At 38.2% G+C, this 26,694-nt stretch overlaps 1 protein-coding gene across 3 annotated transcripts in view; it reads right to left on the reverse strand.

Moving 5' to 3' along the window:
- Window positions 1–26,694, reverse strand: part of KIAA1958 (KIAA1958 ortholog) — a 182,544-nt gene that overhangs the window by 68,236 nt on the left and 87,614 nt on the right. For 2 of the 3 annotated variants that reach the window (XM_006900842.1, XM_006900841.1), the window contains exon 1: window positions 23,974–25,175. In XM_006900842.1, the coding sequence (XP_006900904.1) occupies window positions 23,974–25,144 (1,171 nt within the window). In that variant the 5' untranslated portion in view covers window positions 25,145–25,175. Of the gene's footprint in view, window positions 1–23,973; window positions 25,176–26,694 lie in introns of those variants that run through there. The other variant, XM_006900843.1, reaches the window with a different exon arrangement.

Here is a 26,694-nt window from a genome sequence, read left to right on the forward strand (position 1 = left end):
CCAGTGGTGAGAATCTTTGTTTTCTTGATATTGAGCTTCAGTCCATATTGAAGACTGCAGTCATTGACCTTCTACAGCAAGCGCTTCAGGCCCCCCTCAGTTCCAGAGAGCAGAGTCACTGTTACTGACAATAAAACATTAACTGACATGATTAAATGGTCTTACTAAAGAAGTTGGGATTGGTTAACAAATTCTGAAAATGGAAGGTGAGTGACATCTCAAAGGCCCAAAAAATCAAAATGAAGGCAGAGTCACAGCCAAAGTATGCCAGGTTTTGTTTTCTCCCCCAAAAGCAGATGAAGCACTTAACAATCAGAAGCTCTGTCTATAGAGGGTGAAATAGATGACATCAGAACAATATCTTCTATGGCTTCCGTAAGCCCATGCACCCAAATGTCTAAGCAATATGTGGGGTTTTTTTTGTTGTTTTTTTTTCTTTTTAAGCAATATGTGTTTTGTTGTTTTTGTTTTGCATCTTAGAGTCGGAACCCACCCAGAGCTGACCCCCCCAACCCCTGGGCAGGTTTTCAAGGGCAGCTAAACGCAAGGGAGGAGACTGCCCATCCTTCTCCCACAGAGCAGCTGATAGCCTCAAACCGTGTGCCTTTGGGATTGCAGTGTGGGGTTCTTGTCATTAGGCCACCATAGCTCCACAAACAACAAGTGCTGTTGTTGTTATGTGCCGTCAAGTCACTTGCGACTCATAGCGACCCCATGCACAAAAGCCCTATACACTGCTCTATCCTTTGCCAACCTCGCTGTCTTCAACACACCCATTCCCACCACCCCAGTCACAGAATCTATCCGTCTCATCGAGTACCAGACCTAAAACATAAGCAAGGATTTATCCCTAAAAACATGTTCTTCCTCCTAGAAGTAGCCTTCACTTACCAAAGCCTGAATTACCCGCTCTCCCTCTCTTCCACATCTAATCAGCTATCCAGATCTGTTCCATGGATTCATTCATTCATTCAGGCATCCTTACTAAGTAACTAATTAATGTTAGGAACTTAAAAACAATTTACAGGAATGAACATAAAATACACGATACTTGTCTTTGTGAAATTTACCACTAGTAAGGGAAAAGTGACAGTAATTCAAATAAGCAAATTTTAAATAGATTAAGTGAGGCAAATACTGTTAAGAAAAATAATGGTTTAGTGAGAAAGAGTAACATGGACCCTTCTAAGGAAGAGAGTAGAGTGTCCAAAAAGTCTCTCTAAAAAGACCCTTTAGCTAAGAGAGAAGAGTGAAAGGCAGAGTGATCTCTGCAGGGAGAACAGCTCTGGAGAAGACTCTACAATGGAAAGTTGGTTCCTACAACTGAAGTGTCAGTGTGCCTACATTGAAATGAGCAAGAGTGAGTGGCTTGAGAATTACGAACGGCCTTGCAGAAAGTATTAATTTATTGATTTTGTATTTTACCTAAGAAAATATAGTCAATCTACATGCTCAGATTTTCTAATCTGACATAAATCTTCCCTTTTCCTCTCACGCTAAGAAAATCTTCCATAGATGCTGTCTGTATGAGTGAAGATCCTTCTTTTCCTTTTCTTTTTAGAACTGGTGAGCAGGGACTGGGTTCATGCCTGAGTAACCCGGTACAGAACATTCCCAGACAACAATGCACACCCATGTTTATCACCGCTTTGTTCACAGTAGCAAAGAGCTGGAAACAACTTAAGTGCCCATCAACAAACTAATGGACAGAGAAGCTGTGGTATATTCACACAATGGAATACTACGCTTCCTTGAAAAGCAAGGAACTCATGCAATATTATACAAAATCGGTGACCCTGGAGGACATTATGTTGAGTGAAATATCTCAGTCACAAAAGGACAAATACTGCAGGGTGCCTCTGTTGTAAAACAGGACTGACCTTGAGGTTGGGGGAAGACTGAGAAAGATGGGATAAAACTCCCCCCAAAAACTCCCCAAAACAAAAGAATATTCCCAAACAACAAAATGATAATCCCAACTACCAAGGTGGTCAAAACTAGACAGAGTAAGAGAATATCAAAAAGGAAACACAAAACCCCCAAACCCAAAAAAAAACCAAACACTAAAGAAAATGTGAGGACGTTATAAGAGTTTGTAAAAATTGCAGGATGAAAATGTGAGCTATACTTACCTACATCTTAAGGGCTAGCTTGTATCTGGACCATACTTACAACATCCTTTACTGTATTTCACAGGCTTCCTTAAGGGTTGTGGCCTTCTTGAGTAAGAATATTTAGCCACCGCCAAGTTTTAGTGTTTTGTTGTGGTTTTTTTTTAAATTGATATTTTAATCAAAGTTTACAGAACACTTGGATTTCCATTCATTCATTGCTGTACGTTTTCTTCCCTCCCCCCACCCCAGTTTGTTGTTCTCTTTAAAAAGATCCTTTCATTGTTGCACAATTTCCTCCCTCTCCCCATCCTCAGTCCACTTTGCTATGCAGCTCTTATTTTGGATTACTGTTATGCAAATAATATTTAATCATGTATTTTAGACATTTCTTTCCCTCATCTATTTAAATACAGTGTTCATTATTTATCCCCTCTTTTCTTAAGTTCCCCCACCCCCAATCCCCATGTCAGTCCTGTTTTATAACAGTGGATAGAGAAGCTGTGGTATATTGACACAATGGAATACTATGCAGCACTGAAAAACAAGGCACTCATGAAATATACAAAATGGGAGACCTTGGAGGACATTATGCTGAGTGAAAGATCTCAGTCACAAAAGGACAAATACTGCATAATGCCACTGTCATAAAACAACCAAGTTTTAAAGTCAATAGCTCTTTTATATGTATTTTCACAGTCTATGTCCCATCAATTCTATTATTTTCCACAGAAACAGCCCAAATGTCCAACCACAATGGAATGGACTGAGAAATTACGGTATTTTCACACAATGGAATACTACACAGCACACTGGAACAGTGATTTTGTAAATTATTACCTAACATGGGAGGGACTAAAGAGCATTATGCTGAGTGAACTCACTCAGTCCCATAAGGAGAAATACTGGGTAAGACCACTTCCAAGGAAGGGAGAGGGGAACAGAGGCATGTGGGGTTAGGGGGGGAAATCATGGGGTCACACAATTTGATGGGCAGAAGGAGGGGTGGGTTAAGGAAATGGGAAAGATCTGGTGTGAAAAACAATGTATACAAACTTTTGGAGAAGTAGAGGCAGTCTCTCCTACGGTACCAGTCAGATCCAATTTGACGGCACACACACACAAAATAATAAAAACAAACAAACTAACAAACTTTATAAGTAAACCAGTATAAAATAAAAATTTTAATGAAAAAAAAATCTGTCTCTCCCCAGACCATTCACTTACAATTGTTCTTTTCAACTACATATTTTTGGTAGTAGTGTTTCAGTGATAGAATTCTCACCTTTCATGGCAGAGTCCTGGTCTTGATTTCTGGACAATATCCTCAAACAGAGCTGTTAGTCATCTGTCTGTGGAGGCTGGCTGTTAAATAGATTTCGGCAATGCTTCCAGACTAGGATGGACTGAGAGGAAAGGCCTGAACATCAATCTCCAAAAATCCGCCACAGAAAACCTAACGGGTCACAGGTGTTCAGTTTATAACTGATAATGGGGATGGCACAGCATTGTGTCCTTCTGTGCATGGGGTCACCATGAGCTGAGAGCCAACCTGATGGCAGCTAACAACAATCTCTACACGATCACACCCCGCTGGGCTACTACTGGGGGGGGGGCTTGCTATCAATGCATCACCACCATGGATGGGTTTTTAAGTAGGTTGGGAAGATGATTTTATATGTACATAGGTATTAAGGAAGGGATCTTTGTTTTTAGAATAAATGGTTGCATACTTGGCACATGTCACCTCTACAAACCATAGTATTTAACAGTTACAACTCAGCCTATGCTTCTCAAAAAAAGAAACTGCCCTAAAAAACTCAGTGTAATGAAATGGGCCTTCAATAAATATAGCTAAAAGTTTGAAAGGTTTTAGGTTATAGCTTCTAAAAGACCTGTGACTTGGAATGAAACCCTAAGGTGAAGCCTCAGGAATGCCTCGTGACAGCCTGGTGAGTTAACTACCTTGTGACGGGGTGAGCTAACGCCTCGTGATAGCCTGGTGAGCTAACACCTCATGACAGCCTGGTGAGTTAACGCTTAGTGATAGCCTGGTGAGTTAGGGTTTATTATTATTGTTATTATTATTATTATTATTAAATGAGAATTCATAGAGACTTTGGATTTCCATTCATTGTTGCACTTTCCCCCCTGCCCACCCCCCCCCACCCAGTTTGCTCTTCTTTTTGAAGCACACAGGATTTTGCACTAATTTACATTCTGTACTATTTTTGAGAGCTTTGGTGGCATAGTCTAAAAAGAGTTTCACTAGTAACCCAAAGGCTGTACTTCCTTGGTGGCTCGAATCCATCAGCCACGCTGATGGAGAAAGCTAGGCAGTCCCCATCCACATTATTTACAGCCTTGGAAATCTGCTGGAGGGCAAGCTATGCATTGGAACCAACTCAAGAGCAATGAGAGACAGTGAACCAAGTGCACAATGCCCTTAGTGCTATTTTACATAACCTCCATGCTCATTAACAATGCAATTATTTCCACCCTTGTTAGGAGACTGGATGAAAAACAATTAGTATAGTATCTTATGTTCTCACTTAATTGGAGATATATGTTAAGATTTCACTTCAAACTGATTTATTCTATTGCCACACTTAAAAAAGAAACCCCACTATCACATCTCTTTCATGATTTTATTAAAGCAATACACCTGAATCAATAAACAGCGTTGCTGATGTTTAACTTCTTTATTATTTTCATTTGAGAGTGATCTTTTCTAGGTTTTCACTTTATAGAGGAGAAAAATTTGTTTTTTAAAAAAAGGTAATGATAAGTCCACAAATTTTTTTTTCACAAATTTTTAATAATAATATATTTTACATTTGAATACAAGGTAAAGTAGGTCTGTATTTGAGGCTGCAGCTGGAATTAACATTTTTTAGGACTCACCATGCCACCTACCAGGAAGCTCAGGAGGCCCAGTGGTAAGGATCTGTGCTGCCAACCCAAAGGCATGCAGTTCAAATCCACCAGCTGCTTTGCATAAGTAAGATGGGCAATCTGCTCCCATGTGATTTACAGCCACAGAAAACCTACTTAAGGCTCAGGGCTAAGTTGGTTCTGACTCAAGGGTACATAACATTTCAGGCCTGTGGGGTATAGCTATGGTTATGATGATTACATCATAGCTGGAAATCATAGTACATATGATGTAAGAAAACCATACTGTGATCTTGTATGTATATATGATGTAAGGAGATCATACTATGTAAGGCAGCACTGTGCCATGTCATAAAACTTAGAGGAATTCAGGGAGTTGGGGGTGGGGGGAGAAACATCTGTATTGGATGGAACTCCAATCCACAGACAAAGTGGGGATTGGGTTAGCATTTAAAACATGGACACTATTTAGTTAAGAATAAATAATGGGCATTCTAGGAAGAAAGTGTATTTTCCAACAGAAATAGATCAGGTAGGTGGAGTCTTGCATGTGCTCTGAGAACTATAATATGTGCCTGATCTCACAATAAAGGAAGGATGAGAGTAGAGAAGACGGGGCAGTTGGCTGCCTCATAAAGCAGCTTATATATCACTCATTGCCAAAGAGTCACAATCAGCTCATAGCTGACCCCTCATGTGGCTTTCCCTGGGAATAGATCCTCCAGGAGGAGACTGTCCACCATTCTCTCAAGGAGCAGATGGTGGATTCAGAACGGTTAGCAGGACCCCTAATGGTGTATGCCACCAGAGCTTGGGATTTAAATAGTAATTATTAACAGACACTAAGCAGAGGAAACGGAATAAGTTAAGTGACAAGAACTTCCAAGAGCTAAATATCTGAAAAAAAAATCCCACAAAAAACCCCCCACCTTAAAAAAGTCCATGCACACCCATGTTTATCACAGCTTTGTTCACAATAGCAAGGAGTTGGAAACAACCCAGGTGCCCATCAACAAACAAATGGATAGAGAAGCTGTGGTATATTCACACTATGCTGCATTGAAAAACAAGGAACTCATGCAATATTATTCAAAATGGGTGACTCTGGAGGACATTATGCTGAGTGAAATATCTCAGTCGCAAAAGGACAAATATTGCATGGTGCCACTGCTGTAAAATGAGACTGATATCAGGGTTGGGGTAAGACTGAGAAATACTGGATAAATTGTGTATACTGCACTGAAACAGATGAGGGAGAGAATAATTTAAAAGCGATGTATGATAGGGTATTATGGTTATCACAAGAGTCCACAATTAAGGTTGCACAGCAGAATGTACTTGGGGCGGTGGGAGGAGTGCGGGGGGGATTGTGTACCAGGGAGGGAATGTTTCTTTTACTTTTCAAAGAGAGGAGTGAACTGGGGAGAGGGGAGAACTGGAGGGGGTGGAGGGCTGGGCGGGGAGAGAAGTGCAGCAATGAATGAATGGAAATCCAAAATTTCTGTAAATGTTCATTAAAATTATTAAAATAAACAAAGATACAAAAAAAAAGTCAATATCCCTTATTTCTCTTATGCTATGATTTTTTTTTAACATGTTTCATATGGTATCCCATTGATTCCTGGGCTTTATTTTTTTTCTCCCCAATACCTTCAATGTAGATTGAACTTCTTCCTTCATTACCACTGTGTTTATCATATGGTAGTTTCTGACATTTTTCGATGTCAACGAATTCTTTTTGGTAGTGATTCTATGTGTTCATTCCATCTTCTTTTGATGCTACCTGGATCATTCAAGATTTTAACCATAGCATCTCTTACTATTGCAACTTGAGGTGCGAATTTGTTTTTCAGTTCTTTCAACTTGAGAGATGCTGAGCAAATTCCTCCTTTTTTGTCAACTCCAGCTTTTTGCACATTCTGTTATAATGCTTTGCTTTGGGTTGTTTTTGTTTTTTTTTTTTTTAGCTTTCCTTTGAAATCTTCATTTCTTTTACTTTGGCATTTCTTCTCTTTGGTTTCTTGGCACCCTAGTGGAATTTTCAGAGTCTCTTTGGAGATCCATTTTGGTCCTTTCTTCCTTTTCTGTCTTCATAATGATGTTCTGTTAACTTCATAGATGACATCTTTGATGTCATCCTATAATTCCTGTGGTCTTCGATCCTTAGTGTTCAATGCCTTAAACTTAGATGATTATTATTTTTTTTTAAACAGTGAAACTTATTACCATGTGAACACAGACATGTGTGACGGCCAGTGGATGAGCTCTGGGGAAGGACTGCATCCAGACAGCTCTGTATGAGAAGATGATTATTAAAATCAATTACTACTTCCCTGCAAAAAGAGATGCAGCATCCCAACCTGAACTAACATTACTTGAGAGCACTCCAAGTACAATGGAGATGGCCTGGGACAGCCACATTCACTTTTAAGGGGTGAATTCAAATAGGCTTCACAGGTACAGGAAATGAACATTAAGTGAAACCAAAAAGCATAGGAGAAGACAAAGAGAGTACTGGAGGCCATGGAATGAAAAATAACGAAAGCTCCTCAAATCTCAAGCCTAACTTGAAGTCACAGAAAAGAAATTAAACATGCTGCAGCACAGCAAAGGAAAAAGAAGAACAGAAAAAGAATAAATACTGTACGATATTAATCATAATAAGCAGCAGTTTTTTTCTTGGCCAAAATATATTCCTTAAAGTGCCTTTAGAATGTGGCTGTCTTTTCAGGCTTAGCAGCATGAAACCCACAGCTGTAATTAATGTAATAAATCATGTTGTGGACTTTTCTGCAAAACCTGACAGTATTCACTGATAAATTGCTTATTAGAGACAGTGGAGATTTCTCCTCCACTCTTTTATTATTCTGCCAAAGACACTGAATCAAGGGTCCCCTCTTTTGATGTGTCTGAAATATCTGCTACCAGTGTAATACATAAAATATATGGCGAGCTGCTAGACTCCGATAAACAAAACATCACACACAATTTCAAAAAAGAACCATATTTTTTAACTTTCACTTTCCTTGACTAGAGAGCATTGGAAAAAATACAGGGTTTCATTACAGATGTCTTATCTTTCACTCTCTGGTCAAAAGTCACTTTCTTAGGGCATCTTCCAATGCCCTCCTGTCATCCTCAAGGTTGCTGTTATGTGACATTGAGTTCCCTCCAATTCATAGTGACCCTATGTACAAAAGCTCTGAAGCCTGCCCTGTTGTAAGCAGGTCTCACTGACTCCGACACACCTACCCCCATTGTCACAGTTACTGTATCAATCCATCTCATCCCGGGTCTTCCTTTCCTGTGCTCTCCTTCCACCCTTCTGAGTATGATGTCCTTCTCCAAGAACCAGTCCCTCCTGGCCACGTGTCCAAAGTAAGTGAGACGGAGCTGCAAAATATCATTCCTTTTTCTTCTACATCCTAGCATTTCTAACAGTTTGCAGTCACCTCCTATGTATTTATTCCACTGTGTGTTTTCTATTGGGATGCACACTCTGAGGGTAAGGCCGTCCCACCCCCTTTGAAGCCCATGCTACTCATGTATCCATGACTGAAAGAATGAACAGTGGGCATTCATTAGTATTTGTTAAATAAGTAAATCAATCTATAAAATAAACACTAAAATTCTCTCCCTATATTTGTATATAAATAATTTGGAACAAAATGAAAATTATTTCCTTTTCCTTCCTAGGAATGTTACTGTTTGCATATTTACTTCAATATTCAAGAAAAAAGCTGAATACCTATGGTGTAGTAAGTACTATTTTAGGCATGTTTATATATGTCTTCCTCAATTGTCAAAATTTTTATTTTTATTCCCTCCTTGTGTAGATAATAAAAGTAGTTAGGGATTGGGATTAGAAAGGGTAGGAGAATATATGGCAATGGATTTTTTTTTAGGAATTAAAAAAATCATAATCTTTTGGTCCAGGTCCTAGGTCCTGGCAAGATGAACACTGCTGAGAAGACCTACCACTACAGGTGGGCCTAGCAGTTAAGAACACACAGTCGGGAACTGAAATCCACAGGGTCTGATTCCCAAGATTCCCAGTTCCTCTGTCTGTCTTTACTGTAATCTTGGACAAGTTTAACCTTTCTGTGACTGAGCATCTTTATCTGTAACATAAAACTGATTGAGTTCTAACAAATGACTTAATCTCAGTAATTAATAAGGCAATAAATAAAATAATTAGCTACTATTACTATTACTATTTCTGAATGCAGTCATCAGAGAAACCTAACATGTATGATCCTGTTTGTACTAAAAGGGTATTTCAAGTATCACCTTTTGTAAACAGTATACTGTTTTGTCAAAACTGAATATTTGAAAAGTGCTTTCCATAAGTTTACTGAAATTCTATGCATTCATTGAGAAATTTTAACTAAGAGCAAACCCAAACACAATATACAAGGTAAAATATTACAAAATTAAAAGGTAAAATGCTATCCAACAATACAAATAGTTATTACAAAACTTTGATTAGAACTCATTTCTACTTCTGAATTTTACATTCAATTTACATGGCTGCATACTTTAGTTAATAATGACCAAAACACATAGAAGAGTTATTAATCAACTTGGATTAAGCATGGCATGTAAAAGAAAAAAGCAGATAAGACATAAAAATGGAAACATAAGACTCTAATTACCACCTTCTCTTTTGAGTTAGGCCATTAATATTCATAAATTCCACCCAAGAATAATAACCTAATAGAGAGGAGGATACGAGTTTCAGTAAGTGGGTCACTGGATAATAACAAAATATATTTTTGAAAAATTCATTATAAAATGAAAATGAAAGCATTTTCTATATGGATTAGCATTCTATTACCCATTCACAGATATAAAAGAAGCAGGAAAATCAAGCTTTTGTCTTAATAGTGAGAAAACAGCTTTCCACTGCACAGAGTAACCTAACCATCTAGCAGCACTAACGTGTTAAACAGCAGGTAATATGTAACACATTAATATTAATTACCTAACATCAATATCAATATTTATCAATTCTATAAATTAAAAATATTCGGTAAAATAGAATTTTGGGCATTCTTTTTACAGAAGATCTATTTTGAGTTATTCAACTAAACACTATAAAGTTCACAGAAAGTACATCATAGAACTACAAGAATTATGTATTTTCTCTCCAGAATAGTTAAAAATTTTTTATCTACATTCATGTAAAAAACAAGTAAAAGCTTTCTGATATTCTGTGCTTTCAGTCAAGATCCATCTGATATCAGCAATAACATCCCTTACTCCATGGCCTCTTCTGAATCCAGCTTAAATTTCTGGTAGTTTTTTGAGATAGTTCCCTCTAGCTCTTTTTTAAAAAAAACAAAAAACAAAAAAACACCACAAGTTCTTTGTTTTTTACATTTTTTTTTATCTGAACTTTTAAAAATTATTTTATTATTTTTTGTGCATGTACCGTCAAATCAGATCTGGCTGGTACAGGAGGAGATTGTCCCTCCTTCTCCAGCAGAGAATTTGGTGGACCTCTAGCTCTTTTTTAAAATAATCTTTGGCAAGATTATTCAAAGCAGAAGGTATAATGCTCCAAAGCATTTTGAAACTGAATGTAGGCCTCCGGGATTAAGGAATATTTATAGGAAGGACACTAAGTCTTAGATCACCAAAATGTACTACGTCTGAAAACACATATTCTCTTGTTGTTAAGTGCTACTGAGTCACCTGCGACTCATAACGACTCTATTTATGTTCAATAGCTTTGAACTCTGCTCTGTCCTGAGCCAGTCTCACTACCTCCAACATACCTACTCCCATTAACCCAGTCACTGTGTCAATCTAGCTCATCCTGGATCTTCCTCTCCTGTACTATACTTTCACCCTTCCAGACATGATGTCCTTCTCCTAGGATTGGTACTTCCTAACAATATGCCCAAAGTATGTGAGACAGAGCTTCAAAATTCTTGCCTCCAAGGAGATATTTGGAATCACCCTCTCCAGAACAGACTTGTTCTTTTGAGAATCCATGGTATACATTCTCCTAGGGTCATTTTCGTTCAGAAGCTATAGTAACATGCACTTGATGGAGAATCAGATTTCTCTCCCTTCATTTTTATATGAGAGGCTTTGACAGGTTTGGGCATTAAAATCTTTGTAATAACAGGAAAACTGTTGGGTTAACAGTGGTTTGTAATAACAGGAAACTTCTCTTTTGTGCTGTATTTGTTTCTGCATTTTTAAAAAGACAATCATTTTACCCAAAAAAAAAAAAAATTATCATAGCCAGCTATCTTGTCTTTGCCATCCTGTGAACATTTTTTTTTTAAAAAAAGTTTTTAACTAACATCCTCAAAACATGTATGTTTATTTACCAACTACATACATGTCCTACTGTCAATTATTACACTGAGTAACAATCTCTTTCTTTGTTTATATTAACAATACAACAAAATGCCTAGGGTATCCAGAGAATTTTATCTAGGCTACTTTCTGCCACTCTCTCCCCCAGTAAACCTGAAAGCAACATCCCCCAAACCCCTCTATTTGTAACTCACAAGTTTGTTCTCTCTAGGTTTGCTCCCTTTCCTACAGGTAACCTTACCACTGAGTTTTACTTCAGACCTGACCCAGAACCCAGTGCCAGTGACAAAAAAGGAAGGAGGATGGAGCCTCTGGGTTCAACCAGCCATCCCCACTGGACCCACCAGGGAGAACACTTTGCAGTCCAGAGGGGAGCAAATGACAAGAAAATATCTTCTGGCAGAACAAGAAGGCAAGCAGCCTTAAACCAAGATCACCAATAAGGTGATAAAGTGTCCTCCCTTTCCCCCTTCACATCAACGCCCCTATTCAGCATGAAGAAGCCAGAGAGTAGGCATCCAGTTCCCAAATCAGTAAGACAGTTGATTTAACTACCATTGGAAAATGCTTGTCATTTTCCTATAGCATCTGGTCCCCACTGGATCCTTTTAATTTCCTTCACCTGCTCCCCCCACCAACCAATTTCTGCAGCTCTGCAACTGCATCCCTGCCCATCCTCACCCTTCTGCCCCCAACCCTCACCTTGTACCCCCAATTTGTTTTTTCCCCAATAAAAATTTTAAAAAAAGTTTTTAACTAATCCTCAAAACATGTATGTTTACTTACCAACTACATACATGTCCTACTGTCAATTATTACACTGAATAACAATCTCTTTCTTGGTTTACATTAACAATACAACAACTAATGGTTTCATCTGGTACCACATAAATTGCTGTGTGGTCATACTGGAGACCAGATCACTCAGAGATGTTAAGTGCCTTATTGTTGGCTCTGATACCTCATGATCCGAAGTACAAAAACCAAACCACTGTTTGATCCTGTGCCGTCCTCACTCTCTGCTGTACTTTAAAATTATCTTTGCAGCTACTGTGTCAAGTCAATATTTCATTACATATTATCTTTTTTTGGTTAGTTAACTGTGCTCCTTAAGGCAAGGACGGTGAAACACTGTCTCACATACTTTGGACATGTTGTCAGATGGGGTCGGTCCTTGGAAAAAATGGAGGGTCAGAGGAAGAGAGAAAGACCCTCAGTAAGATGGAATGACCCAGTGACCGTAACAATAAATCAGCGGGCCTGAGCATGACAGTTATTGTGAGGACGACGCAAGAAAAGGCAAGGTTCCAATCTGCTGCTCACAGGGTCTCTGTGTGTTGTGGCCAACTCAATGGCACCAAACAACTATTTTTCCATTAGCGTTACCAGTATTTTTATAAGGAATTTTATAAAATTTTTATTTCTACTTACCCTGACATACGAAGCAAAGGGGTCAAATGATGGATTTAATTAGGGATTACAGAGTTGAAGCAATAGTTCTATTACTTATGGGTAAATCCTACTGGAAAAAAAATGTTCCTAGTGTTTTCACATAACAACAACAACAAGTGTTTTAAAACAGAAATGTCACAGACATATTGCCAATCATTAATTAGGTCATTAGAGAAATGCAAATAAAAACCAGAATGAGATACAGCTTTTTACTCACTAGGATGGCTACAATAAAAAGTCAGACAATAACAAATGTTGACAAGGATGCAGAGAAATAAGAACTTCAAAACATGGCTAAAGGAGCTCCAGTGACACAGTGGTTAAGTGCACAGTCACTGACAAAAAAGGCCATCTGTTTGAACCTACCTGGTGCTCTGTGACAAAAAGATGTGGCTGTCCCTGCAAGGACTATAGTAAAGGAAGCTCTATGGGACAGTTCTACTCTGTCCTGTAGGGAATCCAGGAGTTGGAATTGGCTCAACAACACATGACAAAAACAATATACATTTTTTGTCTGGTCAGGGATATAAAATATTTCAGTGCTGTGGAGATTACTCAATAAGTTAAACACAGACTTACCATCTGATCCAGCATATATAGTCACAGGAAATGACAGAAAAGTGTATGTCCACAAACATTCAGAACAGCAGTATTCATAATAGCCAAGCACCATAAAACAACCCCAATATCCATCAATATGGTGGCATCTTTGTGGAATATGAAATACATGGTGCATCTTACAACTAGTGGTGTCTTAGATGCAACAGATGGCAACAGTAATAATGCCGAGTGAGACATGCTATTCAAGAATTCTGTGCCAGGTATTGTTCTATGCCTTGTACATTAATCCAGTCATTCAGTGACACAATAACATTTAGAAACATTATCCCAGAAAAGTCTCAAAGGAAATAAAACTCATCAGGATGAAAAGAAATGTTAATACAGAAACCCAAAGCTATGTATATTATTTACACTGTCCAAACAATGTAAAGGTGCTATTGATTTTTTTCCCCTTTTAAAAAAAATTTAATGTTAGGATCAATTTATTGATAAAGCAGAACAGATTTAGTTATGATCAGAGGGGGAAAAATATTGCCAAACTATTGAAGTTAAAAAACCTTCAGAACCCTGACACTGACATTTCCTCCTGGGGTTGAGCATTATTTTGCCTCCTCCACAAGAAATGAGACCAAAGCTGGAAAATCAATCAAGGCACGTGACTTCAGTTCTGAATTCCCAAAAGAAGATCCAGTTAATTTAAATGCACTTAAAGGAAAATAACATCCTGGGGATTAGTTATTTCCTAGTTTATGGTATTTGGGTTCATTTGGTATATCTGGAAATCACCCAAGCACTTGTGGATAAGCAATAAGTATACCCAAATATTAAATCCCTTGCTGTTGAGTAGATTCTGATTCATGGGATTCTAGTAGGACAGAGAAAAACTGAACCACTGAGTTTCCAAGTCTATACATTTTTATGGGAACAGGTTGTTGTATCTTTCTCCCTTCAAGCGGCTGATGAATTCAAATGGCTCTCCTTCTGGTTCTACTGCACTCCCAAGATACCATGTTAAGAAAGTTCTTACTCTCATTAATATAGGATGCAAATGGATGCAAACAAATATTTTTAAGAACTTTTTAAGAGTCAGGAAGATCTTCCTGTGAAATGTTAGGACAAATCTTACTAGAAAAGGATATGCAAGTATTAGAGATAAACCTGTTAGAACAGATTGCTTCTCAGACAACTATGCAAGTGCACAGGAGAGCAATCAGAATGATTACTTTTGCCCTTGCAGAAAATACCATGCAATCATTTATTTCAATTCTTAGAGATGGGCTACTAATTCTTAACAAAAAATAAGCAATATTACCATTTTAATTTAAACATGCTCTTGTATTTGGGGTTTTTGTTTTGTTTTTTGAGCTGAGTAGATGTTTCAAACAATGGTGAGTGGGTAGCCCATGATCCCTGTACTTCTTACTTTTTAGCCAAGCTGGACTTGCCTGAATTTCCCCTGGACCCAGTCTGAACTTGGCCTTTTTCCATTTTCCCACGGCTATGTATGAATGAATGGATAAATGAATGAAAGGCCAAAGCACCACAGAACCACAGTCCTGTAGTGACTATAGTCTAGTTACATGTAAAAAATTAAGACTTCATTTTGGTGTTACTTAAAACAGTGTCTTACCTATTGATATACAAGTAGACTTTTTCCAGTATGGGGCTATTATTAATAAAGTTGCTACGAATACTCAAAAACAAACAAACAAACAAACAAAAAAACCAGTGTCAGGCCTTTGAACAGGATGACAAAAAAGGTCTCACGAGATCATCAAGTTAGGCAAGCTCTGGTGGCCCAGTGGCAAGAAGCTGCACTACAATCCCAGAGGTGAGCAGTTTGAATCCACCAGAAGCTCTGCTGGAGGAGGGACAACCTTCTTCTGTACCAGTCAGATGTGATTTGACAGTACACACACACACACACAAAATAAATAAAAATTAAAACTTTTTTTAAAAAAGAGATCATCAAGTTGTTTGCTTTCTAACATCTGAAACATCTACTTTCAGATCTTCCCATCCAATGTCTGTTTTGTTGTTGATAAATTCAAGTTGTCAATGTCTCACTTGGATTTCTGCAATATTCTCCATCAAGTCCCAGCCTATACTTCTAGGCAACCTTCTTCATAGTCTTAGATGATGTGCCGTGTCCTTCTGTTCACCATGTAGGACATCTGTGGCATCACATACATGTCTGGCCTTTCCCAAGCTACCTTTCTGTCAACTACCCTGGCCCCTAATGAAATCTACTCTCAACTGACACGGGATCTCTTAGCTTCTCCAAACAGTCTACCTAAATTCATGTCCTAAGGACTTTGCTCATGCTGTGTTGCCTTTGAAATAATCTTTCCCACCTTCTCTGCTAGCCTGACTATTACCTCTTCACACTTTCACTGCAGCTTGAAGCTGAGCTGAATGCTCCTGGTATTTGTTCAACTGCATTTTGTATACCTCTCCAAACATTTGGGAGTTGTAGTTATTGATTTGTCTGCTTCTTTCTCTATACAATGATATCCTCGGTGCAGGAAATTTGATAGTCAGCTTTGCATTTTCACAAGACCAAGTACTCCACCAAACCCAATCCATCACCATCAAGTCCACCAGGCTTCTGAGGCCTTGAAAGACAATTACAAATGAATGAATCTTCCCCTAAACTTGTCTCTGTGCTCTTCTTCATGTAGTCCAGCTTCTCAAATTTGCTCAGCATGTACAGTGAATTAGCACTGTGAGAGGATGTAACCCTAACACAGTTTTCCTGATTTTAACTCATGTTGTACCTCCTTGTTCTGTCCAAATGACTGCCTCAAGGCCTATGTACAGGTTCTGCATGCACACAATTTAGTGTTCTGGCATTTCCATTCTTCATTGTTACCTGTAATTTCTTATGATCCCCACAGTCCAATGCCTTTGTATGGCTGTTAAAACACAGGAAGTTCTAAGTGCTGCTTCCCTGCCTTTAGAAACTAGAAGTATTTACAAACATGGGTTTTTTGGCTATGTTTTTTATGCAGTCTGGTGTGAGCACATTTCACTGGGAAAGCCTAAATTTATAAGATCATATTCTTGCAGAAATACAAACCTGGAATGTAAGCTTCTGAATTCTCAAAAAGGGAGGTGCATACAGAATTTTTAACACAGAAGTGTTCATAGTTACCAAGCAACCATATGGAAAGACACTGTCCCCAACACTATAATACAAGGAAAGAAATGGAGAAAAATACAGTAGTTGTGGTTTGAGTCCTTGATGAAGGCTTGTTGGAAAATACATCCTTAGGCTATAAAAATTTAATTCTCTTTTCATTCAAGTCAAGTTTTGTTTTTAACAAGAGAATTCATTGTTTCTGCATGTCAACAGTGACCAAATAACAGGAAGTAATATATAGTTTAGTTTTTAAAGGTTCATCGAACTTTATTTTACATCAACAATTTAAGGAATTATAGTATAGTATATATAGTGCATTATAACAGACCTCTTTTTCTCTGTGAATGTACTTTGCTTCATGTAATATAAGTGAATAATAAAGATTAGCAGAGAAAAAGTACAGAGATCAATACAAGCAGAAATGAAAACCTAGAACTAGACCGAATTAGAAATAAAAATATGATAGATGAATCAATTCCATGGAGAGTAAGAATTGCTCAATAAAGGAAGCTATAATAATTGACTACCTAGAGACCCCACCCCATGGCATATACTGATTGTAGAGTTGTAGAAAAGAAAGGAAAACAGAGCTAGAGGAAAGTCGTTGTTATGTGCCATCGAGTTGCTTGCAACTCATAGCGACCCTATCTACAAGAGCCCTAAACGCTGGTCTATCCTGTGCCAACCTCATTGTCTCCAACACACTCATTTCTACCACCCCAATCACAGAATCGATCCATCTCATCGAGGGTCTTCCTCTCCTGTGCCGTCCCTCCACTCTCCTAAACATGATGTCCCTCTCCAAGGACCAGTCCCTCCTTGCAACATGCCCAAAGTGTCAAATGAAGCTTCAGAATCCTTGACTCCAGGGAGCATTCTGGCTTCACCCAGGTAAATATTTAACTCATCTCAAGGTAAGGAAATTGTCTCCTAAGCAAAATATCAAAGGTAGTAAAGATAAATGGCATATACGTACATAGAGGTTGAAAGGCTAATCTTCAAAAAACTTATGAAAATCCATATATCAAAAAAGTCATCACTAAAATGAAAAGCTAGTGGGAAAATAATTTCTAGTGTATGACAAACGGAGTCTTTCATATATGTATTTATATTTATAAAGACATGTAAGAATGCATTAATGAAAAACACAGATGCATGTTTTTTAATTTACACTGTGTAAATTATATATATTTAACACACATTATAAACAAAAAAGGATTGCTATCACAAAGCTTCTAACAAAAGAATTCACTGTCAGAAGGCATTTGTGCATAAAAACTATAAAGGAAGACATACACACACAGATATAAATAGCCCAATTCATTATTTCATTTTCACTACAACAAATTTTCTAAATTTATATCAATACCTCAATAATTAATGTAGTTCAAATTACTGGTGTCAATAATTCTCCAATAATACATCTTCTCTTTTCTTACTGTTCACTAACATTTGGATTGAAAAGCACGACTCTGTTGGCTTGAAAATTAATGATTTTATCACATCTTGATTAACATTTCATGGCTCTGAATTCCTTTTTGAACAGACATAAAAATGGTATTTCACTAGGGAAATGGACTTTAAATGGCTCAGTTAAATGAAACAAAATGCAATTCTTTCTCTTTGTTTCTGGCTAACTCATTTGTCAGCTTATTTATTTTAGAAATTTTATTCAGAGATATGCAGTGTTTCTAGTATGACTTGATAAAAACTCAGTCAAGCTTGTACAATGTCTATTTTTAAATTGTCTGTTTGATCTTATGGTTAGTTCTGCCTAGCACCTTCCTTCTTTGCTTAGTGTGCTTTCCATTAACCATATAAAGTTGATCTGTCTAATCATTTATTAATGTCTGGACATGCAGGAGTAGAATTTTTAAAAATCTATGCTTAGAATGAAGATGAAAACCCACTGGCACAACCACTCTGGAAGGCAGTTTGGTGTTTGGTGTTTCCTCAAGCTGCAATTTTCCTCAAAAATTCCATATAACCCAGCTACTCCACTGCTTGGAATATACCCCAAGAGAATGATAACTGAGATACAAATGGAGACTTGTACACCAATGTTTATAGCAGTGTTATCGCAAGAACACAGAAACAGCCCAAATGTCCAATCACAATAGAATGGATTGAGAAACTGTGGCACATTCACACAAAAGAATAATATGCAGCACACAGGAGCAATGATTCTGAAAATCACTAACTAACTTGCAAGAGACTGCAGAGTATTATGCTAAGTGAACTAACTCAGTCCCATAAGGACAAATACTGCATAAGACCATTATTGCAGAAATAGAAGGATAACTAGTAAAATGTGTATGAAGATCCAAAAGGGGAAAAGCAGAAGGGTGAGGATGGGCAGGGAGGGTAATCATAAGGTGATACAATTTGAGGGATGGAGGGAGTGGTGGGTAAAGGAAATAGGAAAGATCCAGTGTGTAAAACAATGTATATGAACTTTGTAAATAAACCAGTATAAAATAAAAATTTTATTTTAAAGAAAAAGGGGGAAAAAACACCCAAAACAATGTATACGAACTTTGTGAGCAAACCAGTATGAAAGAAAAATTTTGTTTAAATAAAAATATCACTGGCTCTAGCTCACAGTGACGCTCCCTGGGGCTGTAAAGCTCTATAGGAGGAGCCTGCTCATCTTCCACGGAGTAGCTGGTGGATTCAAACTGCTCAGTTTCGACCCAACGCTACTCTAAATGTATATACAAACACAAACTAATAGCTAAAACTTACTTTAGAGCATAGAACAGTGGGTTTTTGGAGGCTGTAAATTTCAAGGGAAGAGACTGTCAATCTTTCTCCCACAAAGTCACTGGTGGAATTGAACAGCCAGAGGTGCATGGCTTTGGACAACCTTATGAACTATACCATCAGTACTCTTTATAAAGTTTGATTAATTTGTATGCGAATAGTCCAAACAGTAGAGAACTCTGGTGGCTTATGGTAAGGAGTTGCAATGTCAACCTAAAAGTGCACAGTTCGAATCCACCAGCTGCTCCATGCAAGAAAGATGGATAATCTCCTTTTATGCAATTTAAAGCCTCTGAAAACCCACTGAAGGGTCAGCTACGAGTCAGTTCCAATTTGATGGTATATAACAACAACAAACCAAACAGTATATCTTTACATTTAATGTTATCTCAGCAATGATACATTCTTTCACAAAAAATAATCAAAACATCAAGAAATTCTTTAAGGAATTCTATGATCAATTCTGTCTACTGTCATAATTTGTTGTTGTGTGCTACTGAGTCAGAACCGACCCATAGCTAATGCTCCAGCGGGGGTTCAGAGGTAGTAAATCACACAGAAGAGACTATCCATCCTTCTCCCATTGAGCAGCTGGTGGATTAGAATCACATGCCTCTGGAAATGCAGCTCAGTTTCTTACCACTAAGCCACCATAATTAATGACTGCTTAAGCTATCTCGGGCTGTTAATCAAAAGGTGGATGATTCTAATTCATCAGCCACTCTCCAGCAGAAAGATGGACAGTTTCCTTCAGTAAAGATTTACAGTCTCAGAAATGAAATGGAAGGCCACTATGAGTAAGATTCAACTCCACAGCATTAGGTATACTTGGCTAAACCTAAATTTCCTAACTGTAACAAAGCTTAAGCATGAATACAATTACAGAATTTTGCACTGTTACAACAAATGTGGTGGCACAGAGTACTGAATACATCACAGACTGACAAAAGACCAGTCTTTAGAAGAAGTGCAGCTGGAGTGCTCGTGAAGGGCAAGGATGGTGCGGCTTCTGCTCACATACTCTTGGCATGTTATCAAGAAGGGCCAGTCCTTGCAAGGAGACAACTTGTTTGGGAAGATGGAGGGTGAGAGAAAGACAGACCTTCACCCAGTAAAATGGACTAGCACACTGATTACAACAATGGGCTTACTAATAACGGAGACCGCAAGGATGGTTCAGGCAGGGACAGTTTCAATCTGCATATACAGGGTTGCTATGAGTAGGAGTAGACTTGACAGTACCTAACAACAATATAACAATTACAGTTTCCAAGAGAAAAGGAGAACACCTAATTGAATAAAGTGTGTAACAATAAAGAGATTAAAATGATTTCTTTTTGAAAGGGAATTTATTTTCCAAAATAGTTACATAGCAAGGTATTCATTTGTAGTTTAGTGAACAAACCCAAATGTCTCATTTACTATCCATGAGGCAGTTGCAAAGACATCTTTGCTTTGCATGGCTAAGTCAGTGGAAGAGTGTTTAACACGCACAACACTCTAGTTAAGCTGTCAGGGTATATAGTAGAGCACTCTCCAAAACAGATTACGCAATTCAATCCTTGTGTATAAATTAAATGAGAATACATAAAATGGAATTTTCATCTTTTAGAGAAAGAGACAGAAAGACACATGAAAATTTGCCAGGCTAAATTCCCTATTTTACAAAGAAAGAAAAAAAAAGAGACATTACACAAACACTGGCAACTACTTATAGAGGTACTACTTATATCCTGCATGTATGAAAGTACAGAGGAATTTCCTAACACAAAGACTTTTCTAGCAAGTGTAACAGAGATAGTATTCTGAATGGGCAGTTAAAATTAACATTGCTAAGTAAGTGGTTAAAGTAAAAGTTGGGGGGGAGGGGGAAGGGAGGGAAGAACAGAGGATGCAAAACCAGAAAGCCTACAGAATGGAAAAAAGTATTTATGTCTAAGGGAATTGTCAAACAAACAAAAGCACCAAAGAACCAACAAATAAAAAAGAAAAAGGGGTAAGATATTTGAATAATCATTTCTTAAAAAGAAGATACCAGATGATCTACAAGCACATGGAAAGATTTTCAATATCACTATTCATTGCTGTTGTTATGTGTCATCGAGTTGGAACTGAAAACTGATCCAACAGTGGGTTTTCAGAGGCTATAAATCACACAGGCAGATACTGTACATCGTTCTCCCATAGAGCAGCTGATAGATTTGAACCACTTGCCTTTGGGTTGGCAGCACAACATCTCATCAATGAGCCACAGAACTCCCGTCATTATTCATTGTTGTTATGTACCACTGAGTTGGAACCAACTCATAGCTGACACTCCAGTGGGTTTTAGAAGCAGTATACTGTGCAAGAAGAGGTGACTGCCCATTTTTATCTCCTCATTATTTATTGTTTTTGTATGCCACGAGTCAGAACCAACTCATAGCTGGTCCTCCAGCAGGTTTTGAGAGGCAGTAAATCACATGGGACCACAGCTGATAGATTCCAACCTTTTGTCTTTCAGAATGCAGTGAAGTTTCTTACCACTAGGCCATCAGAGGCAAATGCAAAGCTAAACTACATTGAGATTGCACTTGGATAAGCTATTTTTAAAAAAGGAAAAGGACTCTTAAGAAGAATGTGGAGAAAATGCAACCCCCATACATTTTTGGTAATTGTAAAACAATACAGCAACTATGAAAAATCAATTTGATGGTTCACATAAAAGATCAACATAGAATTACCATTTAATTTCACAATTCTACTTCTAGGTTGTTCTCTAATCAAAATAAAAACAAATATCCAACCAACACCTTGTACACAAAAGTTCACAGCAGCATTATTCAAAATAGTAGGCATGAGAGTGGAGGGAAGCAAGAAGAGGAAACAACCTAAATGTTCACCACAAAATAAAAGGACAGCCAAAAGACTTTTATATTCTTACAATGACATAAAATGGAAACTGGCAATAAAAAAGGGGTGAAATGCTGCTCTAGCCACTACAGTGGAGATATATTAAAGGTAGTAAGTCAGCCACAAAGAAGCACATATTGTATGACTTCATTCATATAAAATGTGCAGAATAGGCAAATCCATGGAAACAGTAATTTAGTTGTTGCCAGAGGCGGGGGTGGGGGTGAAGAATTAGGAGTGACTGCTAATGAGAACAAAGTTCCTTTCTAGGGTAATGAAAATGTTGTTAAATTACACAGTGGTACTGGATCTACAACTCTTAGAATACACTAAAAATAACTGAATTATATCTTTTAAAAGAATGATAGGGTATGCAAATTACAGTTCAAAAAAGCTGGTACTAAAAAAAGAACAATGAATAAACTGAAAAGTGTGATTCTGAATAAAAACATGAATATTTTCCGTTTATACTTTTATCATATACAACTATGACTGTGTTTCTTTGTCGGTTTGCTTAAAACATAAATTGGAGATTTTAACGTTTATATTGAAATTAAGAAGGAAAGTTTGCAAAGCAACTTAAGAGAGTTTAAAAGTAAAGGGACTGCAACATTGGGCTTCCAGGACACTTTTCCCCAAATATTTGACTCTCCTAAGACGTCCTAACACAAAAACAAAACAACAACTCACAGTCATTGAATTAAAATTGGCCCAGAGCTGACCCTCCAGTATTTTTAGAGGCTGTAAACCACACAGGAGGAGGATAGTGTCCATCTTTCTCCCTTGGAGCAGATGGAAGATTCAAATCTACTAAGAGAAACCAAAATTTGCCATCCTTCTGCTTCCTATATACCCTTCTCTGTTCATCTTTGTCGATACTTCAGGCCTAATAAATTTGAACCACAAACTTAAAAACATTGAGACTTGGGCCCCTTTTATATAAAACAATGGCCTAGATTAAATACACACAAAGTGTTAGAATTACTAAACAATAAAATATGAGATACAGCTGTTTTCTTCTCTAATGGTAAGAAAATTAAGTTCCAGTAAGTTATAAACATTCCAAAAATACACGTTATCAAATTCTTTTACATTTGGAGAATGATATCAAGTACTCCTTTTTGAGGTGCTTGCTGCTATTTAAGAGCTACTTTTAAATTATCACACCATGAATAGCAATGCCAGCTGGATAAAAAAAAAAATTAAAACAAAGGAAAAAATAATGAGGTCTATCACTTTTTGTCTAACCTTGTTTTGGCAAACAACCACCAACTAATCTTGATATTAACAGGGGAGCATTAAACCACTCCTCCATCCAGAAATAAACTTTCAAAAGTAACTTTTATCATATAAAAAACAGTTGAAGGTTGGACACAAACCTTAAGTCTAATGATACAGTAACACAATTCTACAACTGTCCTAAAGTATATTAACTAAACTATTATTATTGTTAGGTACAATCGAGTTGAGCATGACTCACAGTGACCCCATGAACAAAAGATCTGAACCTTATTCTATCCTGTGCCATCCTCACACTTCCTGACACACAAGAACCCTTTGCAGCAGTCACTGTATCAGTTCACCTGGTTGAGGGTCTTCCTCTCCTTCACCGACTCTCCATCCTCCTCAACATCATGTAGTGGGTCTTAATTCACATGAAGTGTCTTTGTAGCCTCACCTGAGTGTAAGCCATTTGATTACTACCTTTCTGAGAACAGTCAAAGCCTAAACTCTACCAAATGAATCCAAGGGTTTTAGAAGTGCTGGTGGCGCAGACCTCTGTGTGTGGGGATGAGGGACTCGCCGACACCTCACATGCCATACCTGGTATGCACTGGGCTGTGGCCTCCGTGGTGATGGCTGTGGCAACCGGGGGCTGCTGCTGGCTGGAGCTCACTTCTGGCTCTGTGTTAACAGAAGGAGAAAGGTCTACCTCACACGAGGAAACCTGGCTGGGCACATGGGGCAGCAACTCTTCAGAAGCAACCTGCTCATCCTGTCCAGGCAGCTGCAGGGCAGACAAAGGGATGCTGATCTGTTTGTTAGGATGGGATGTGCTCACAGGCATCTGCATTGCCACCTGCTGGTTGGTGCCATGCACACTAGGGGGTCCTCTGCTTGGTGAAGCCAGCGATACCCTGGCAGTCTTTTGGACAACTGGTCTGGAGATTACAGAGGGGGAAGCAGACATACATTGTGGGTCTACCTCCATGTTGATGGCAGATGTTACGTGGGGAATCAGCTTTGCGGGCCCCGCACAGGAAGGACCAGCCTGAGTCTGAGATTTGGGCTTTGCCAGCTGTGTCAATGAGAGGGCTGGTCCATCTACCCCTCCCGTCAGCTCTGCATTCGCCACAATGTAGTAATCTTCAGGCATCTCTTGTTTGATTTTTTTGATGATGACATCATTGCTGCATTCATCAATCATCTGAGTCTGAGAGCTTGAATGGAGAGAAGACGGGATTACGTTAGGCCTTTTTCGACTAAGGCTTTGAGGCCTCTGAGTCTGGGGTTCAAAGTCACTATCTTCATCTGTAACAGAAGACTCACAAACCATGTCAAACAGCGTGTTTTCATCCTCGTACTCCTCAACGGCTTCATCCAGTTCAGATGGCTCGCTGCAGTAAGAGAAGTCACAAGAGTCTCTGGTCCGGTTACAGTCTAGCTTAGTTTTCACTGCTCTCCCAGGGTACCTTTCAACAGGGCTGGTCTGTGTCTCAGAGGGTACCCCAATTATACTGGGACTATCAGAATTAAAACTTCTGTTATCTTGGAAACAGACCCTCTCCTGAGACCCAGCTCTGCAAGTAGCTGTCAGTGGCCAGTGATAAGCATGGCCAGCACTGCAGCCCCACATTGCTGTCAGGTTCCCATGGGAACCTTCTGAAAGCAAGTGTTTCAGGTTTGGAATGAGGCTGCAAATGGTCCCATGGCTGTGGGCCCAGCTGACCAATTTGGACAGATTCTCAGATGAGGTATGAAGGCAATCCTCCATGTCACAGGATTAGCAGCGTCTTTCCTAAAGGGAAATAATCAAAGTGAGAAGTCATTATTACCCAAGACACTCCTGTATTTCAACTACTTTCAATTTCCTCCAACTATGATCACTTTAAAATGCATTTAAAATTATATCCAGTTAACTTTACAGCACAAAGGCAAGGACTGAAGGAGTGTACAATGCAAAGTGTAAACAGCAACTGTCTGAGGCTGTCAAATTTGGAGACATTTTTCATTTGTTTTCTTTACCATATTACAATGATTCTTATACCTGCAAAAACTTAGGATACTTAAATAAAATAAATTTAAAAATAGCACTTATGCTACAAAGTGAAAGAGAGTTATGAGCAAGTTACAAAGACAGAAGTTTAGCCAGTCCCTTAACTATAAAATATACACATAACATTACATGTATTAGTCAAAATCATAAGCTTCCAACTTCACCATTAGTCATCAGAAATTTCATTACTAATTGTTGCTATTGTTGTGTACTGTCAAGTCAGAATCAACCCGTAGGTGACTCCCGCGGGTTTTCAGATGCAGGATATAGGCAGGAAATAGCACAGGAGAAGATTGACCACCCTCCTCCCAGAGAGCAGCTGGTGGAGGCAAACTGTTTACCTTGGGGTTAGCAGTACAATTCTTTAAACCACTAAAGCTCCCTTTAGGTAGAGCTAAACGTTTTTCTCACAATTACCAGGCTTAACATTTTTGGTTTGCTTTTTTTTTTTTTTAAATTTTAATGAAAATTGATAAAGAACCTGGATTTCTATTCATTCATTGTTGCACATTTTCCTCCCTGTCCCCTCTGCCCCCCAGTTCGCTTTTTTCTTTGGAAAAGAAGTTATTTCATTGTTACACAGTTCCCCCTTCCCTGGACTACTTTACTAGGCAACATCTGTCATACCAATAATACCTAATCATATATTCCTTTTATACAGATCTCTCCCTTGCCTGTTTCAATGCCGTGTACATTATTTAATCCACATTTTTTTAGTTTCCCTCCAACCCCCAAATCAGTCTTGTTCTATAACAGTGGCATTATGCAGCATTTGTCTTTTTTATTTTAAAAAAAAAACCAAAAAACCAAGAGAGTATTTCCCTCACACCTAGGTTCTAGGTTACTTGAAGACAGTGATCTTTCATATATATGTAATTTTTTTTTCTTTTTGAGTAGTAGAGATCATGCAAAAGAGCTAAACACATTTTGGAGGGGTGGAAACAAAACAGTGTTTCTTTCTCATACTAGAGTTGACAAATAAATTAGGAGGCCTATAATTCCATGGTGAACTATTTTTAAACCGTTTAAACCTTGATAATACTACAAATGGAATATTATGAATCATCTGAGTAATAATCCCTTTTATCCATGTCCTGTCAGTTCATTTCAGTACTACTGTTCTTCCTCTGTGACAGCACTCAACTGCCAATTTCTTAGGAAATCGGTTTAGCTGTTATTACATTCATGCAGTATTCTTTTCACAAGATACAAAAGCAAAAATCTCCCTTTTGCACTGATAATTTAAAATTAAAAGTATCACAATATGT

Source organism: Elephantulus edwardii, unplaced genomic scaffold (assembly GCF_000299155.1).
Source record: "Elephantulus edwardii isolate Elephantulus edwardi_28Jun2011 unplaced genomic scaffold, EleEdw1.0 scaffold00297, whole genome shotgun sequence".
NCBI classification, from domain to species: domain Eukaryota; kingdom Metazoa; phylum Chordata; class Mammalia; order Macroscelidea; family Macroscelididae; genus Elephantulus; species Elephantulus edwardii.